Source organism: Lagenorhynchus albirostris, chromosome 9 (genome assembly GCF_949774975.1).
Source record: "Lagenorhynchus albirostris chromosome 9, mLagAlb1.1, whole genome shotgun sequence".
Classification (NCBI taxonomy): Eukaryota; Metazoa; Chordata; class Mammalia; order Artiodactyla; family Delphinidae; genus Lagenorhynchus; species Lagenorhynchus albirostris.
The window spans coordinates 30,611,591-30,630,272 of NC_083103.1; the positions used below are offsets into that span (position 1 = coordinate 30,611,591).

General features: G+C 38.0%; 1 protein-coding gene across 3 annotated transcripts in view; it reads right to left on the reverse strand.

Annotated features, from left to right (window-relative positions):
• Positions 1-7,916: 7,916 nt before the first annotated feature.
• Positions 7,917-18,682, reverse strand: part of BBOX1 (gamma-butyrobetaine hydroxylase 1) — a 77,113-nt gene continuing 66,347 nt past the window's right edge. For all 3 annotated transcript variants that reach the window (XM_060157747.1, XM_060157746.1, XM_060157745.1), the window contains exons 7-8: positions 10,128-10,294; positions 7,917-8,401 (exon numbers count right to left, since the gene is read on the reverse strand). In XM_060157747.1, coding sequence (XP_060013730.1) covers positions 8,241-8,401; positions 10,128-10,294 — 328 coding nt within the window. In that variant the 3' untranslated portion in view covers positions 7,917-8,240. The remainder of the gene's footprint in view (positions 8,402-10,127; positions 10,295-18,682) is intronic.

The following is an 18,682-nucleotide window of genomic DNA, read 5'->3' on the forward strand; positions in this document are numbered from 1 at the left end:
ATTCCTCCAGCTTCATTCTTCTTTCTCAAGATTGTTTTGGCTACTCAGAGTCTTTTGTGTTTCCATACAGATTTTAAAATTATTTGTTCTAGTTCTGTGAAAAATGCCATTGGTATTGTGATAGGGATTGCACTGACTCTGTAGATTGCTTTGGGTAATATGGTCATTTTAACAATATTAATTCTTTCAGTCCAAGAACATGGTATATCATTCCATCTGTTTGTGTTGTGTTCAGTTTCTTTCATCAGAGTCTTATAGTTTTCCGAGTATAGGTCTTTTATATCCTTCATCAAAGGAATTCATTTAGGTTTTGTAATAACAAAACAATAACATAATAATTGGTTTCTTTAGTAAAAATAAAAAAGATAGTCAAAACTACCTATGGTAAAGACTAACAACTCTCTATGGGACTGATTTTTTTTTTCTGTTAACTGGTAGTATTGAAAAAGTAAAGATGAACACAAACTCATCTCATTTGGATGTAGTGTTATACTAAATAAGATGAGAAGCCTGTATTATCTACTGGGAAAAAGGTAGAACAGTTTCTGCCTTTTTCAGAGAGCTGTTGGGGGGATAAGATAATAGATTGAAAGTATTTTCAAAAGTTGTAAAAGACTAATAGCCTAAGAGATTATATATTTTTTTCTTATAAGGACATAATGAGAATTTATAAGAATAGTTTCTTAATTTTTACATTGGATCTAAGTGAGCTATGAAAATCTGATAAAATTATGATCCTTTGACTCAGAAAAATGTGCACACATACTACACGCATAAATACACCCAGACTTTTACATACATTTTCAGGGTATTCATGTAATTCTCAAAGTCAAATCACTGGACCTAGAAGTCCATGAAAGAGATAGTAAGATTCTTTGGTTTTACAATATAATGACTAGAGTCTGATATCAACAGGCTAATACTATAGCCCTGTATCAACATTACCAATATGGAAAGCACTCAGTGCTATCTACTTATATTAGATTCAAGAAAAATGTTTTGTGAGAAGATGATGGGATCAACTTGTTTCAGGTCCTGACTAAAAGAATCTAGTAAAAAGTGGACTCTCATCAGAGACAGAGGCTGAGGGATTAATTTAACCAAATACTTGAGGACCTACCTGTTGCTTCAGGTGCTGGAATATTTTATTTGACCTTCACTTATCCATTCTCCAATGCTCTTCCTTTATTTCTGTAAAGCTGAGTGTCTGACATATCATTCTCCTTCTCTCTGGAGAACTTCTTAACATTCCTTGCAAGGCAGACTACTTGCAGCAAATCCCCTCAAATTTTGTTTGTCTGAGAAAGTCTTTATTTCTCCTTAATTTTTGAAAGAAAATTTTGCATTCTGTAGAATTTTAGTGTTTTTTTTTTCTTTTCAACCCCTTAAATATTTCACCCTAATCTCTTGCTTTCATGGGTTCTGAGAAGTAGTTACATGTAATTCTTATCCTTACTGTTCTATACGTAAGTTGTTTCCTTCCTCTGGCTTCTTTCAAGATTTTTTCTTTTTCTTTGATTTTCTGAAGCTTGAATATGATATGACTGTGTGTAGCTTTTGATATTTATCCTGCTTGGTGTTCTTTGAACTTCCTGGATTTGTGGTTTGATGTCCGACATTAATTTGGGAAAAATTCTTAGTCATTATTGCTTTAAATATTGTTTCTATTCCTTTCTCTCTTTTTTCTCCTATTTCCATTACATATATATTATATCTTTTGTAGTTGTATCACAGTTTTGGGATATTCTGTTCTCTTTTTATTCATTCCTTTTATTCTTTGATTAATAATCTTGGAAATTTCTATTTTCATATCCTCAAGTTCAGAGATTCTTTCCTCAGCTGTGGCCCCTCTACTAATGAGCCCATCAAAGATATTATTCATTTCCATTATAGTGTTTTTTTATTGTTTTATTTATTGTTTTTTGTTGTTTATTTTTGATTGTTTCTTAGAATTTCCATCTCTGTGCTTATATTATCCATCTGTTCTTGCAAGTTTTCTCCTTTTTTCATTAAAGACCTTAGCATATTAATCATAACTTTAAAAAATTCCTGGTCTGATAATTCCAACTGCCATATCTGACTCTGTTTCTGATACTTGATCAGTCCCTTAAAACTGTGTTTTTGTCTTTTAGTATGCCTTGTAACTTTCTGTTGAAATGTGGTCATGATACACTAGGTAAAAGAAACTAGTAACTAGGCCTTTAATAATGTAGTGGTAAGATGGTGAGTGAGGAAAGTGTTCCTTAGTCTTATGATTAGGTCTCAGTCTTTTGGTGAACTTATGCCCCTGGACTGTGAACTTCACCAGTACATCTCAGTTTCACTCTCTTAGGTGAGACAGGGTGACTGGAGGGGTCTGGAGCTCTGTGTTTCCCTTCCCTCAGGTAGGTTAGGCTCTGATATAGCACCAACAGATTAGGCTCTGGTAACATAGTTTCCCCTGAGGGAAGGCCTTGTTAAGAACAGAATGATCTGGCACATTTTAAAATGGTTCCTTTCCCCTCCCCCTGCTGGAAGAGCAGGGGATTTTTCTCTGATATTCACTATGAGAACTTGTAGAGCTCCTGAAGATAAAACTCACAAAAATGTGAAGGCCTCCCTATGACTGGGGTCCCCTAGAGATTTTCCCTCTTAGATATGTCTACTCTGAGCCTCCAGCAATTTGTCAATTATAAATTAGGGTTTCCTACCCTGGTACTGGTCCTGTGGAAGTTTCTGCTCTGATAAGTTGTGATTTTCTGTACTTGCTTTTTTGTCTGTAGAGTTTGTCACAGCAGTTTACCCTGTGATCTCACTTGTTTGATGGATCTAGGAAGTGTTGTTGATTTTTCAGTTTGTTTTACTTTTTACTTGTTGTAAAGAGAGCAAGGGCTTTGAAGCTCCTTGCATGCTGGTCTGAAAACTGAAAGTTCCCTGCTGGGTTGTTTTAAATTGGTGAATGGACTGATCCTGGTAGAGAATGAAAAAGCTTCTGAGGCTAAAACTGGGTATGTGCATAGATAAAATGTGTTATACAAGTGGAAGAGGGAAAAGAAATGAGGTCCCACCTGACACAAAAACTGAGGTTTTTCTAGATGACTGAGGTTCTGGGGTTGTGACCTAGGATGTAAAATGGAGAGTACTAGTATGCCCTAGCTTCAATCATTTATTCCACATACTTAGGCACTGGGGATATACTAATGAAAATATCTCTGTCTAAAGAGTATATAATCTATTGGACACTGTTGGTTGGCTACTCAGCTTCTAGACTCATGGCGTTCATCTATTTCTTCAGAGGTACCATATTGCCTTCCATATCAGAGCACTTACTCTTTTTGGTCTGCCTGCTATGCTCTCCTTGCCTGTTTTTCTCCTTCACCTAGACAAGTCTCTCCTATCTAGAGCAGACACTGGTGGTTGACTACACATCATCTAACCTTAATCTTCATCCTGATGTTTTAGTTATTTGCTCTTCTCCACACAACCACCTGCACCAGTGATAGAGACTACCTCCCCTGTCCAAGGGCAGATCCTGATTCATCTAAGCTAAACATGGAAATCTCATTTTCTTTTTCAGTCACTAGCTTAGGAGAGTGTATTTGACACAATTGTGGTTGAGAAGGCATGAGAGGAAGCCTGTAGGAGGGGTTCTAGGAAAAGTTTCTCTGCTTCCAAGAAAGAGAGCTTTCTAGGAATGTTTCTCTGCTTCCAAGAAAAATATCAGACTTTTTATTCCTTTTCACACAGCTGTGTCTTGATGTGATGCCTGGAACTTCTGTAGCCATTTTACCAACTTGAGGATGAAGCACACATATGAAGTAAAGCAGAAGCAAGAGAGATACAGAGGAGTGGGACTGACGAAATGTGATGTGGGGAGATTGCCTCATTCCTGGACTTCAAGTGTTGTGAGATAAAAATTTTCTTTATTGTTAGATTAAGAGTTTCTGTTGATGTCAAAAGTACCATTATATATATCATTCTTCATCAAACAACTCAAAAGTCAATTCCTCAAGGAAGGCTGAGCCCCACTCCCTTCAAATTAGTCCTATTCTCTTATTTTATGCTTTTGTAACTTCTTAGACTTTTCATCTATAGCATTTACCACAATTTGTAATTAATTACTTCTGTGATTACTTGATCAATGCCTGATATTACCACTAGACCATTAGCTCTACGAGGGCCCTTATGTCTGTCTTCCTCACCACTGTGTTACCAATGCCTTGAATAGTGTCTGGCACATAGTAGGTGCTAATGAATATTGATAGAATAAATAGATGAATATACAAACATTTATTTAAAGCTCACTGGGATCCAGAGGAAAGGGTGCTTAAGCCTGACTTGGAGAATCAGGGAAGGATTCACAAGAGAGGTGAAAGGAGGAAGACGAGTTTTCCTGGCATAAAAGGTGGTAGGGAAGAATAGTCCAGACAGTTGGAAAAGTATGTGCAGCGACACAGAGGTATGTTCTAAGCCATTTAGTCTGAACAGATCACATTTTCATTGCAAGAACTTTTGGTTCAAATCTATCCTCAAAATGATATTTAACATAAAAGGGTATTTTTGTTCATAAAGTGTCTCCTGTTTATTAGCTTAAATTCTGAACAGAGAAATTACCCTCAGTGTTACTCAGCTTTTCCATGGATTTCCTTCTTTTGCATAAATTCCCTCTAATGAAATTCATTTATTTACCTTTTAATGGTCCATTAGGGGGAGAAATAGAGAACAACAAAGATACCTTGTGACATGTCATTCTGGTGACCTGTGAAGTTATTCTGATTAACCAGCCAAGAAGCTAATATTCTGCAATTCAAATTGGAGAAATAGAACAGACAGTAAGAGTCCGCGCTGCCAAATAGGGGTAAATTCTAATCCAAGTTGCATCAGATCTATTATGAGTTTGGAGGAAAGTCAAATCTTTAGACTATTATATCCAGGAAACCTAATCATCTTCAGTCAGCACCAGTTGTCGTAGCCCATAATATGTCATGTCCTATATAATACTTCAGAAATTGTTGCAATGGCATCCAATCCTTTTGTCCCTTCTTTCCAGGGCAGAAATAATTTTTCATCAGAGAAGGAAGCAGCCAGTCCATGGGGCGCTGGTTTGGAATGTTGTCATCTAGTGACTAAATATGATATGTAAGAGGTCTAGCTGATTTTGAATGTAAGCCACCGCTGATATGTTCAGGGTGTAACTGATTCCACAAAGTAGGCCAATATCATTAGTTTATCATCATATCATGAGGCTTGTAATCTTGATCATGATCACTAAATGTCTCCAGGAAAACAAGTAATGATTTCATCCATCATTTATATACTTTCCACATGCAGATCTCCAATCCAGGTCTCTGTCCTGAGCTGTAGGTATATACAGAGCCAACTGCCAAATGGACTAGTCCAAGGACAATTCAAGTTCAGTCTGTTCAAAACTGGATTCGTTGTCTTGCCCACAAGCTTTCTTCTGCTCTTGTGGCTTCTCTTCCTAAGCATGGAATCACTGTTAATCCATTTTTCTTAACTAGAAATACAGCAAGCATCCTGGACATCTCATTCATTCTCTACATGCCGAGAGGCACCAAGTTCTCTAGATTCAGCCTTCTAATTATCTCTCTGTTCCCTCTCCCAGCATTCTGATTCAATCTTTCTTAATCTCTCATCTGGCTTCCTACAGTAAGTAGATTTATAACCTCATAAGTGGATGTACAGCTTCTAGCCTTGCTCATTTACAATTTCCTCCACAATGTAGCCAGGCGGATCTTTAAAAAAATGAATATCTGACCAAGGCACTTTATTGTTTAAAAACCTTTAAATGGTTCCTCATTGCTTTCAAGATAACATGTCAGCTCTTTAGTGCAACATACATTTTGACATTTCATGACTTGGTCCCTATCTCCGTCTCTGGCATCATATATCTCTTTCCATCCTTATCTACCCTCTCCCTCTACAACCTCTGTTATTATAACTAATTATAGTTAACATCTACTGAGTGCTTACCCTCAGCTAAGAGCCATGCTAAATGCTTTACATTAATTTTTTCCAAACTTCTCTGTTGATGCCTATCACCTGGGATCTTTGCTCAAAATACAGTTCCTAGTTCTTAGCCCAGATCTACTGAGTCCTAGTCTTCAGGGACCGAGTCTGGGAAGTTGTATTAAACATACACACACACACATACACACACACATGACTCTTATCATCTGAGAAGTTTGGGAAAACACTGCTCTACATGAACGTTTACTTAATCCACATAAAAATATAATGAGATAAGAACTATTATTAGTCTCATTTATAGACAGAAATCTGAGGCTTAAGGGAAGAAGTCATTTGTCCAAAGGCACATAGTTAACAGATTATCATTATTACAATTTGAACCTAGGCATCCAATCCCAGGATTTACAGCCCTGCTATACTCTACTCTCTCAGTGCCTGCATTGTGATCACTTTCAATTCTCTGTGCTTCTTCTGCCCTTTGACTTGGAAAGTCATTTTCCCATCTTTGCCAGGAAAACTACTGTTAACACTCATTCAATTTACACTGAAGCTTTCATTAACCTCCCCAGTATTGGTTGTCTCCCTATGAACCGTTCTGTTAACATAACACATTGTCATCTACATCCTTATCTGTTCCTCTACCAGACTATAAGCAGGCACATCCCAAGTCCTTCTATGTCCTTAGTCTAGCACCGTGCCTGATATATACCAGGTATGTGATTAAATATCTGTCAAATGAATAAAAGTCTAACAAGTCACTTTAGTGTTGCAAGTGTTTGTGGTTTAGATGCTGTAAATGGATGGAGCTAGGGTTAGTCCAGAAACTTATTTGTTTTCAGTTATTGAATGCAGTCTCTTCAAATCAAGCCATGCCCCCATTGAACTTACCTGTTTTCATTCTAGAAGTCTCTTAGGAGAGGTGAGACTGAGAACACAACCCATTTCATTTGAAGTATAGAGGAATCAAACATGTGTGGTGTACTATAGTAGCCCCAGGCAAGACCAGATGATGGGAAAGGACAAAGAAGGCCCCAGAAAGGGGCAGTGTTCCAAGAGAAAGAGGAGCCTGGGCAGGCAACATGGACTTACTACCAGAGTTCAGAAAATAGAGGGGTGTGCTGACATAGGCCTAAGACACTTTTGATCCAGATTCCCAGTGCCTTGGGCACACTATGAGTGTGAAACAAAAGTTAAAGCATGGATGGAAGTAGTGTTTTCACTCGGTCTTAAGGTGACAGGTAGAGCGCTACAGTGGTGGCAGTGATTAAGACTTTTGAAATAGGAGGCTTGGTTAGGTCCCAAAATGTATGGACTAAAAATCTATGTACTACCAGGATTTCAGCAAATGGAAATGCTGAGACTCCCCTTTTCGGCAGAGGTAGGGAAGGGACTGGGCACAACCAGAGTGGAACTTTCATGGCTGGTGGTGACACCTGTGTTCCATCACTGGAAGCAAGGCAGTGGCCATATAAGAAGCCAAGACCAGCAAGTCAAGCTGTCCAGAGGTTAACAAACATCATGTCCACTTATGAGTGTTGCATGCATCTTGGTTCTACCTTTTCTAGTTATTAGTTGAAGGCAAGGAGTGAGGAGAACTGATCCACGGACAGGGGTAAGCTATGCTGGCAGTCCTTGGGAGTATTTCTTTGGGGCAAGAGCAACTTGGTGGGGGGTGGAACTAGATTTTCTTTTCATTTGGCATATTCTTGAGTTTGGTATCATAATTTAGGTATTAAAAGAAATGCTGAGATCACCAAGTTGGTGAGGTCTGGAAATTGGGGTCACGTAATTCTGTAATAAGAGTAAACAAAAGAGATCTTTGAAAATATGAAGCCTCTTTCCAAGCATGCTAAAGACAGTCATATGTAGTCATGAAAAATGAGACCCTCCAGGCAACAGAGCAGAAACATGTTTTGAGACAAGTTTATTTGAAACACAACCTCTATTTGAAACAAAAGCTTTATTTAGAAGAAGCCTCACTTGAAGAAAGACTTTGATACAAAACTATTTGAAGGTATTCTGGAGACTCTCAGAGATGTGCAAAAGAAATTAGATCATACATGCAATTGGACAGAAGAGATGCTTTATTTGAAAAAGAGAGAGCATGGCTACAACATCTAAAAAGTTGGCAGTGCATATGACTACAAAGAAAAGAGAACTCTTGTGTTAAAGAAATTAATGTGTTACTGACATGGCTCATGGCCTGTGAAGACAAATAACCTTGCCATATCTTATAAAATACACTCACTGGAATCTTATCGACAGGAGATTCAGTTTCTATTCCGGACACTCTGCCTTAAGATACGAAGCCTTGACATGACCACATCCCAGTCGGCATAAGCTCCTTCTAGATGGCGGGATATCTCAGTTCCTGCTTCATAACTCCGTCGGCCATGAAGTAAGCGCCAGTTATCAAAGGTAATCACATCACCTAGACAAAAGATTTTGTTCAATATGAATATAATTCTATGTGTAAATGATTTTCTGAGCTAGAAAATGTAAACTGCAAAACAGCATTGCTACTTGGTTCACATCAAGACGCAATATGTTTATTTCTTTACATGAAACTGCGCATTTGCTTTTTCATGCAAATCAGGCCCACTGAATGGAGACTGCTTTAGACCTTTTGACATTTGAACTACATAGCTTGGGGGGCCCTTGTAGACACTTTTATAATTCTTACTTAAAGTATTATCTCTGTATAAAACCTTTGAATTGTTCTTCCTAATGGTTACTTATCTCTTACTCAGAAGTGTTTTTTTTAAATTGAAGTATAGTTGATTTATAATATTGTGTTAATTTCTGCTGTACAGCAAAGTGATTCAGTTATATATACATTCTTTTTTATATTCTTTTCCATTATGGTTTATTACAGGATATTGAATATAATTCCCTGTGATATATAGTAGGACCTTGTTGTTCATCCATTCTATATATAATAGCTTTCATCTGCTAACCCCAAATGTCCAGTCCATCCCTTTCCCCAACCTTCTCCCCATTGACAACCACAAGTCTGTTCTCTATGTCTGTGAGTCTGTTTCATTTGTGTCATAATTTAGATTCCACATATAAGTGGTATCATATGGTATTTGTTTTTCTCCTCCTGACTTAAGAAGTATTTATTTCTACTTTAACAGCTTCAAACAATTATAAGGGTAGTGACATTCTTGGTTTGTCTTTCATGTTCCTAGTATTTTATGTACATAATTTCTATGCCTCATAAAAATCTTGAGAGTATTATCTCCTATTTTCATACATGAGAAAACTGAAGCTCTGAACAGTTGAGGCACTTGCCAGGAGATACACTGCCATTGAATGGTGAAGGTTGAATTCCAACTCCTATTTTGGGGGTACTTTTCTCCCATGGTATTTCCATTTTACATGTTGCTGCTCTTAAACTCAACTTGGTGTTGACTTCATAGCAGCGGACTTATGGAGATTTCTAGTATTACCTTATTATACCAAAGATCAATTCAAAAAATAATCACACATGTAAAGTATCTTCCACTTGGCCCAATCAGTAGGAGGGAGAAATTATGCTTTTTATTTTAAATATCAAAAGCCTCAAGTTTGATGTCACTTTATTGAGTAGAGATGGTCCAGACAAACCATAGTGCTTTCTGTTCCTTTATCCAAGTGGCTGGAATACTTCAAGTACTACTTTATTTCAGGTAGCACCATGTTTGCCAGATCAGATAAGCGTAATGAGTAAACCCTACTCATGTACTTTAGAGTGAGACTCATGGAGATAATTTTATTTATTTACCAAGATAGGAAAATTAAGTACAGGTTTCAGTTTGTATTGATTGGCTATCAAAATAGAAAATATAAGTCATCAGTCTTCATATCAGACATGAGATTTTATTTGGTCTGTAGCTTGTCTTTCAATATTTATTCTTTAGGTTAGAGGTTATTAAATTTTGGTGTGCTTAAGGATTACCTAGGGACTTATGAGTATTTTAAAGTCTGGAGAGTCAATTTAGAGGAAGGGTAGGGGCCAGGAGTCTGCTATTTAAGCAAGCTGGCTGCTCACCAAGACTCTGTTGTTAGTGTTCCACACGCCATGTTTGAGAAACACTGCTCTAGATATAGTGCTAAATGGTTAAGGTTGAAGAAAATCCATTCTTTCAGTTGTCTGAGAAAATGTGTTCACTGACCTGGATTCATCTTGAAAGTAAACTTGAATTCTTTACAATTCATGAGGTCAACAAACTCCTTCAGAGCAGCATAAAAAGGCTGAACTCTTTCAACAGGTACGTCAAATATTGTGTCTCTAGTTGCATTATTGAAGTTGATGCGAACCACTTGGCCTTTATCGTCTAATCTATTTTTCAAAGAGAAAAAGTTAAAATATAGAAGTCATGAAGTATCTATTTACATTTGTAAGGGTCATTTCATCTTGGAAGATATTTCTGAAATACAATATTAAAGAATCCAAACACATGTACAGAAGATATTAAGGTTATCTGTGGTACAATGTACTCATTTGTTTTTTTCACATATTCATTTAGCAAGAATTTTTTGAAATCTTACTACGTAAGTTCCAGAATTGATTCAAATTAATTTAAAATAAATGTTTCTGAGAAATTCCAGTTAAAATTTGTTTAGGAAAATAAATTCATTCTTTATTCTTTAAAACAGTAGCTTTTACATATTAAAATATTTTTATGTTACAGTTCATAGGTCAATCACTTTATATGTTTCATCTATGGAAGTTTTAAATATGATTTTACTGGAACAATATTGGGAAGAATAAATTGTTTTTTAAAAATTGGAAATACTCTGTTCTATTTCAATCCCTAGTTTATAGATGGGGAAACTGAGGAACAGAGAAAGAAGAGTCTAGCCTGAGGCACATTCTTTGGATCTTTCCATCTATACTATGTATCTTAGTGTATAGGCTTCTAGAAGACTGATACTGAATGTCATTTAACGTTGTATTCCCAGCAATTAACATAGATCCTGGATATAACAGGCAGTTATTAAATATCTGTTGCATATGTAACTTTGTATATATTTTTTCAGTACATTTAGAGAGTACCAAGGTCTTTTTAGTACCTTGGGAGAGCCTAATATTGTGATCTCTATATTCTTTCTTAGAATATTGATCATGACAATGTAACATAATACTGTTTTCAATGTAACAAATGATAACATTATTTCTAAATTTAAGTTTGCTGGTTATAATTAGCAAGGCATGACCATTTAGACACAGAGACAAAAGGAAGAGACAAATTTTTTTTTAAGCTTATTCGGAAGGTGAACTTTTCTCCAGTTCTAAAACATCAACCAACTTTACCTTTTCTTTAGGTACAGGAGTGATGGATAAAAACTGAAGGTGGGCAAGGATGGTGAAAAAGTGCCAAGAATTACTCCTGGGCCAGCTTAGGAGGTGGTAATGTGAACCAACAGCTGACTGATGGGTCAAACCGAACAGACTGTCACATGTTCCAGGGGTTGGTGACTGATTTGGGGTTTAGATTACGCTTAGCTGGCTGCTCACACAGAGTGAACCATTATTAACAAGCTAGGTTATGGGAGGAAGGATGCAATGGCCTGTGGTATACAAAGTATGGTTATCTGGGCCCCTGTGCTTTGTAGCTCAGATTAATAGTCAATCCTCTGAGCCAATGGCAAATGTAATGATAAACTCTAAGAAATAGTGACTAGCAGCAACTCTTTGCTTATTGAACAGTGACTGAAAACTACCTATTGAACCATATAGGGAAAGAATGTAAGAAAGGAACAGGTTTTCAAAAAAGGCTCTTAGAAATTGAATTTATATATATTGATAAAATACAAATATGACTGAATAGGCAGTGAAGGGCCCTCCCCTGTTGCCCCATCTTCTCCACATAGATAAAGGATGCTCTGTGGCCTGCAGGTTGTGGCTTTATGAACAAAGAATCAAGGAAGAGGACAGTCAGCAGAAGAGACTGTGGACCTCTGGGTTTGAGGGGTACAAAGGACAGTGCTTGGCCTTTCAATTGCCCCATTAGTGTTCATACTGCTGGTTTCAGACCCCTTTCACAGTTTCTGAGGGCATTTTGCCTTTTCATCTTATCTTTAAAATTCTAGCCTGACTGCTCCTGACCCACATTCCCTCCTCTCCCCCTGCATTATTTTCCGTACATATACCAATGACACCCTTTGTGTCATCCTCCATGATACTGACAAGTATGTCACATCTTTGAAACTTCTTGGGGTCTTCCATCCCAGCCGCTCTGGTGATGTTTTTTTTTTTTTCCACTAACACCGTAATTCTTGCATGGGAATGGTTATGCTAGTTATGAGCTCTCTCTTTTGGAGTCCATGTATGTATCCTCACATATCTTTAAAAGGAACTTCGTGATTCATTAATCTCATGAAATCAGAATTGTGTGTCCCATGGTACATTGTATTAAGTTTTCATTTCCCAGAGTTCACACATGTGGGCAAAAAGAAGCAATTTCTCTGTGTGTGTACGTGTGTGTAACACAGCCTCTGTCTCTTTTCACCTGGTATCTACTTTCTATATGAGAAAATAAGAAACAAATTTGTTATTTAGCATTCTCAGTAATGACCTGAGGAGAAATAGAAAGTAAATTTAGTTATGAGGTCTAGAGAAGACGTTATCCTGAGGATTGAAGAATGTTAGAGGAGATGAGTGGCTGGCATCTTGAAGATCAACCTAAAATGCAAAATTGAATCTTAGTAAGCAGGATATTCTGTGTGCAAAAACAGAATGAAAGGAAGGTCTTGATGCAGGATTATATGCTGAGGAAGGGTAAAAAGCCCCCAAAGATGAGGAATAACCAGCTATGTATTAGCTATGCATAAAGGACAAGCATTTAAACAGAAACAAGAAACATGGTGACTGCAAATTAGTAAAAGCAAAACATCATCAGTGATGCCAATAAAAGAACCCAAGGGAAAGACTGTAGAATCATTTCCTACAATCCAGGTGGATGCTGTGGATACACCTCATTAGTTAAAATATTATTTCTCATTGAGAGATGTGATGTGAATTTGTTGTGAGAATATCACTATGGTCTTGCCCACCACATCACATTTTATGCAAGAAAAATTTATTTTAGACTTTAAAAGCATCTCAAATTTTGCAAATGGATTATGTTCCCTCCTTGCTTTGGTCTTTAGAAACTCAGAGCTGAAATTAAAATCTATCACCAGTAAATGTGTTGGATTATGAAAATTATGGCTAGCTAAAATTTATTCTGCCCTTTCTGATCCAGACACTTTGACAGGGCTGTCTGTATATTATCTCTATAATTCCCACTACAATTGTTATGTGGTAAGTATTAATATCACTTTTTTTTTTTTACTGAGAATTACTCCTTTTCGTGGCTTAGCAAGAATAAGTCACTTGACCAACTCACAGATAACAAGAGGAGTTGTGTTCATGTGACTGAATTTGTAACCAGTAGGATGCAACACTATAGCTTAATCTCATTATTATTTTCGTCCTAGTTACTTTGTTTTTTATTGTACTGCATGATACTTAGCTTTCTCAGCAGCCTCCAAGATCTTTTTGTATTAGATAGGACATAAGCATCTCAAAAGACTTAAAAGATTTAACCACCAGGAAAATTAACCCAAACACTCAGGGGACCGAGGCCCTTGATTAACTGAAAACTCTCTTTGTTTCATCTCCTGTTGTTAAAAATACATTTTAAGTGAATTAATGTTAACCACTAGATATTCTCTATGGATATCCCTGAGACCTTGATAACGGCCAAATTCTAGAATGTTATTGCAAAAAATAACAAAAGCAAACTATGATGATAGATATTGTTATTCTCACTCAAGGAGACCTTCAAGATGGCGGAAGAGTAAGATGTGGAGATCACCTTCCTCCAACAGATACATCAGAAATACATCTACACGTGGAACAACTCCTACAGAACACCTACTTAATGCTGGCAGAAGACCTCAGACCTCCCAAAAGGCAAGAAACTCCCCACGTACCTGGGTAGGGCAAAAGAAAAAAGGAAGAACAGAGAGAAAAGAATAGGGACGTGCACCAGTGGGAGGGAGCCGTGAAGGAGGAAAGGTTTCCACACTCTAGGAAGCCCCTTCGCGGGCGGAGACTGTGGGTTGCGGAGGGGGAAAGCTTTGGAGCCGCGGAGGAGAGCATAGCAACAGGGGTGCGGAGGGCAAAGCCGAGAGATTCCCGCACAGAGGATCAGGGCCGACTGGCACTCACCAGCCGGAGAGGCTTGTCTGCTCACCCGCCAGGGCGGGCAGGGTTGGGAGCTGAGGCTCGGGCTTCTGTCGGAGCGCAGGGAGAGGACTGGTGTTGGCGGCGTGAACACAGCCTGCAGGGGGTTAGTGCACCACGGCTAGCCGGGAGGGAGTCCGGGGAAAAGTCTGGACCTGCCGAAGAGGGAAGAGACTTTTTCTTTCCTCTTTGTTTCCTGGTGCGTGAGGAGAGGGGATTCAGAGTGCTGCTTAAAGGAGCTCCAGAGACGGGCGCGAGCCGCGGCTAAAAGCACGGACCCCAGAGACGGGCATGAGATGCTAAGGCTGCTGCTGCCACCACCAAGAAGCCTGTGTGCGAGCACAGGTCACTATCCGCACTGCCCATCCTGGGAGCCTGTGCAGCCCGCCACTGCCAGAGTCCCCTGATCCAGGGACAGCTTCCCCGGGAGAACACACGGCGCGCCTCAGGCTGGTGCAACGTCACTCTGGCCTCTGCCGCCGCAGCCCAGCATTCCGTGCCCCTCCCTCCCTCCAGCCTGAGTGAGCCAGAGCCCCTGAATCAGCAGCTCCTTTAACCCCGTCCTATCTGAGCAAAGAAGAGACGCCCTCAGGCGACCTACACGCAGAGGCAGGTCCAAATCCAAAGCTGAACCCCAGGAGCTGTGCGAACAAAGAAGAGAAAGGGAAATCTCTCTCATCAGCCTCAGGAGCAGCGGATTAAATATCCACAATCAACTTGATGTACCCTGCATCTGTGGAATACCTGAATACACAACGAATCATCCCAAATTGAGGCAGTGGACTTTGGGAGCAACTATATATATATATTTTTTTCCTTTTTCTCTTTTTGTGAGTGTGTATGTGTATGCTTCTGTGTGTGATTTTGTCTTATAGCTTTGATTTGACCATTTGTCCTAGGCTTCTGTCTGTCCATTTTTTTTTTAGTATAGTTTTTAGCACTTGTTATCATTGGTATATTTGTTTTTTCATTTGGTTGCTCTCTTCTTTCCTTCTTTTTTTTCTTTTTTATTACTTTTTAATTATTTTATTTTTAATAATTATTTCTTAATTATTTTATTCCTATCTTTCTTTCTTTTTTTCTTCCTTTTCTTCTGAGCCGAGAAGGTGGGAGAGCTGAGGTCAGGACATTGGTCCACTAGAGACCTCCTGGCTCCATGTAATATCAAACAGTGAAAGCTCTCCCAGAGATCTCCATCTCAACACTAAGACCCAGCTCCACTCAACAAACAGCAAGCTACAGTGCTGAATATCCTATGCCAAAAAAATAGGAAGACAGGAACACAACCTCACCCATTAGCAGTGAGGCTGCCTAAAATCATAATAAGGTCACAGACACCCCAAAACACACCACTGGGTGTGGACTTGCCCACCAGAAAGACAAATCCAGCCTCAACCACCAGAACACAGGCACTAGTCCCTTCCACCAGGAAGCCTACAGAACCCACTGAACCAACCTTAGCCACTGGGGGCAGACACCACAAACAACAGGAGCTATGAACCTGCAGCCTGCAAAAAGGAGACCACAAACACAGTAAGTTAAGCAAAATGAGAGGACAAAGAAACACACAACAGATGAAGGAGCAAGGTAAAAAGCCACCAGACCAAACAAATGAAGAGGAAATAGGCAGTCTACCTGAAAAAGAATTCAGAGTATTGATAATAAAGATGATCCAAAATCTTGGAAATAGAATGGAGAAAATACAAGAAACGTTTAAAAAGGACCTAGAAGAACTAAAGAGCAAACAAACAATGATGAACAACACAATAAATGAAATTAAAAATTCTCTAGAAGGAAAGAGTAACAGAATAACTGAGGCAGAAAAATGGATAACTGACCTGGAAGATAAAATAGGGGAAATAACTACTGCAGAGCAGAATAAAGACAAAAGAATAAAAAAATTGAGAACAGTCTCAGAGACCTCTGGGACAACATTAAACTCACCAACATTCGAATTATAGGGGTCCCAGAAGAAGAAGAGAAAAAGAAAAGGATTGAGAAAATTGAAGAGATTATAGTTGAAAACTACCCTAATATGGGAAAGGAAATAGTTAAGTCCGGAAATCACAGAGAGTCAAATAAAGGATAAATCCAAGCAGAAACACACCAAGACACATATTAATCAAACTATCAAAAATTAAATACAAAGAAAAAATACTAAAAGCAGCAAGGGTAAAACAACAAATAACCTACAAGGGAATCCCCATCACGTTAACAGCTGATCCTTCAGCAGAAACTCTGCAAGCCTGAAGGGAGTGGCAGGACATATTTAAAGTGATGAAAGGGAAAACCTACAACCAAGGTTACTCGACCTGGCAAGGATCTCATTCAGATTTGACAGAGAAATTAATACATTTACAGACAAGCAAAAGCTAAGAGAATTCAGCACCACCAAACCAGCTTTACAACAAATGCTAAAGGAACTTCTCTAGGAAGGAAACACAAGAGAAGGAAAAGACCTACAATAACAAACCCCAAACAATTAAGAAAATGGTACTAGGAACATACATATTGATAATTACCTTAAATGTAAATGGATTAAATGCTGCAACCAAAAGACATAGACTGGCTGAATGGATACAAAAACAAGGCCTCTATATATGCTGTCTACAGGAGACCCACTTCAGACCTAGGGACAAATACAGACTGAAAGTGAGGGGATGAAAAAAGATATTCAATGCAAATGGAAATCAAAAGAAAGTGGGAGTAGCAATTCTCATATCAGACAAAATAGACTTTAAAATAAAGACTATTGCAAGAGACAAAGAAGGACACTACATAATGATCAAGGGATCAATCCAAGAAGAAGATATAACAATTGTAAATATTTATGCACCCAATATAGGAGCACCTCAATATATAAGGCAAATGCTAATAGCCACAAAAGGGGAAATTGACAGTAACAGAATCATAGTAGGGGACTTTAACACCCCACATTTACAAATGGACAGATCATCTAAAATGAAAATAAATAAGGAAACCAGCTTTAAATGATACATTAAACAAGATGCACTTAATTGACATTTATAAGACATTCCATCCCAAAATAACAGCATACACTTTCTTTTCAAGTGCTCAAGGATCATTCTCCAGGATAGATCATAACTTGGGTCACAAATCAAGCCTTGGTAAATTTAAGAAAATTGAAATCATATCAAGTATCATTTCCAACCACAACGCTATGAGACTAGATATCAATTACAGGAAAAATATCTGTAAAATATACAAACACATGGAGACTGAATAATACACTACTAAATAACCAAGAGATCACTGAAGAAATCAAAGAGGAAATCAAAAAATACCTAGAAACAAATGACAATGAAAACATGACCACCCAAAACCCATGGGATGCAGCAAAAGCAGTTCTAAGAGGGAAGTTTATAGCAATACAATCCTACCACAAGAAACAAGAAACATCTCAAATTAACAACCTAACCTTACATCTAAAGCAATTAGAGAAAGAAGAACAAAAAAACCCCCAAAGTTAGCAGAAGGAAAGAAATCATAAAAATCAGATTGGAAAGAAATGAAAAAGAAATGAAGAAAACAGTAGCAAAGTTCAATAAAACTAAAAGCTGGTTCTTTGAGAAGATAAACAAAATTGATAAACCATTAGGCAGACTCATCAAGAAAAAAAAGGAGAAGACTCAAATCAATAGAATTAGAAATGAAAAAGGAGAAGTAATAACTGACACTGCAGAAATACAAAGGATCATGAGAGATTAGTACAAGCAATTGTATGCCAGTAAAATAGACAGCATGGAAGAATGGACAAATTCTTAGAAAAGCACAACTTTCAGGGACTGAACCAGGAAGAAATAGAAAATATAAACAAACCAATCACAAGCAGTGAAATTGAGACTGTGATTAAAAATCTTCCAACACACAAAGCCAAGGACCAGATGGCTTCACAGGCGAATGCTATCAAACATTTAGAGACGAGCTAACACCTATTCTTCTCAAACTCTTCCAAAATATAGCAGAGGGAGGAACACTCCCACACTCATTCTATGAGGCCACCATCACCCTGATACCAACACCAGACAAGGATGTCACAAAGAAAGAAAACTACAGGCCAATATCACTGATGAACATAGATGCAAAAATCCTCAACAAAATACTCGCAAACAGAATCCAACAGCACATTAAAAGGATCATACACCATGATCAAGTGGGGTTTATCCCAGGAATGCAAGGATTCTTCAATATATGCAAATCAATCAATGTGATAAACCATATTAACAAACTGAAGGAGAAAAACCATATGATCATCTCAATAGAGGGAGAAAAATCTTTCGACAAAATTCAATACCCATTTATGATAAAACCGCTCCTGCAAGTAGGCATAGAGGAACTTACCTCAACATAATAAAGGCTATACATGACAAACTCACAGCCAACATCATTCTCAATGGTGAAAAACTGAAACCATTTCCACTAAGATCAGGAAGAAGACAAGGTTGCCCACTCTCACCGTTATTATTCAACATA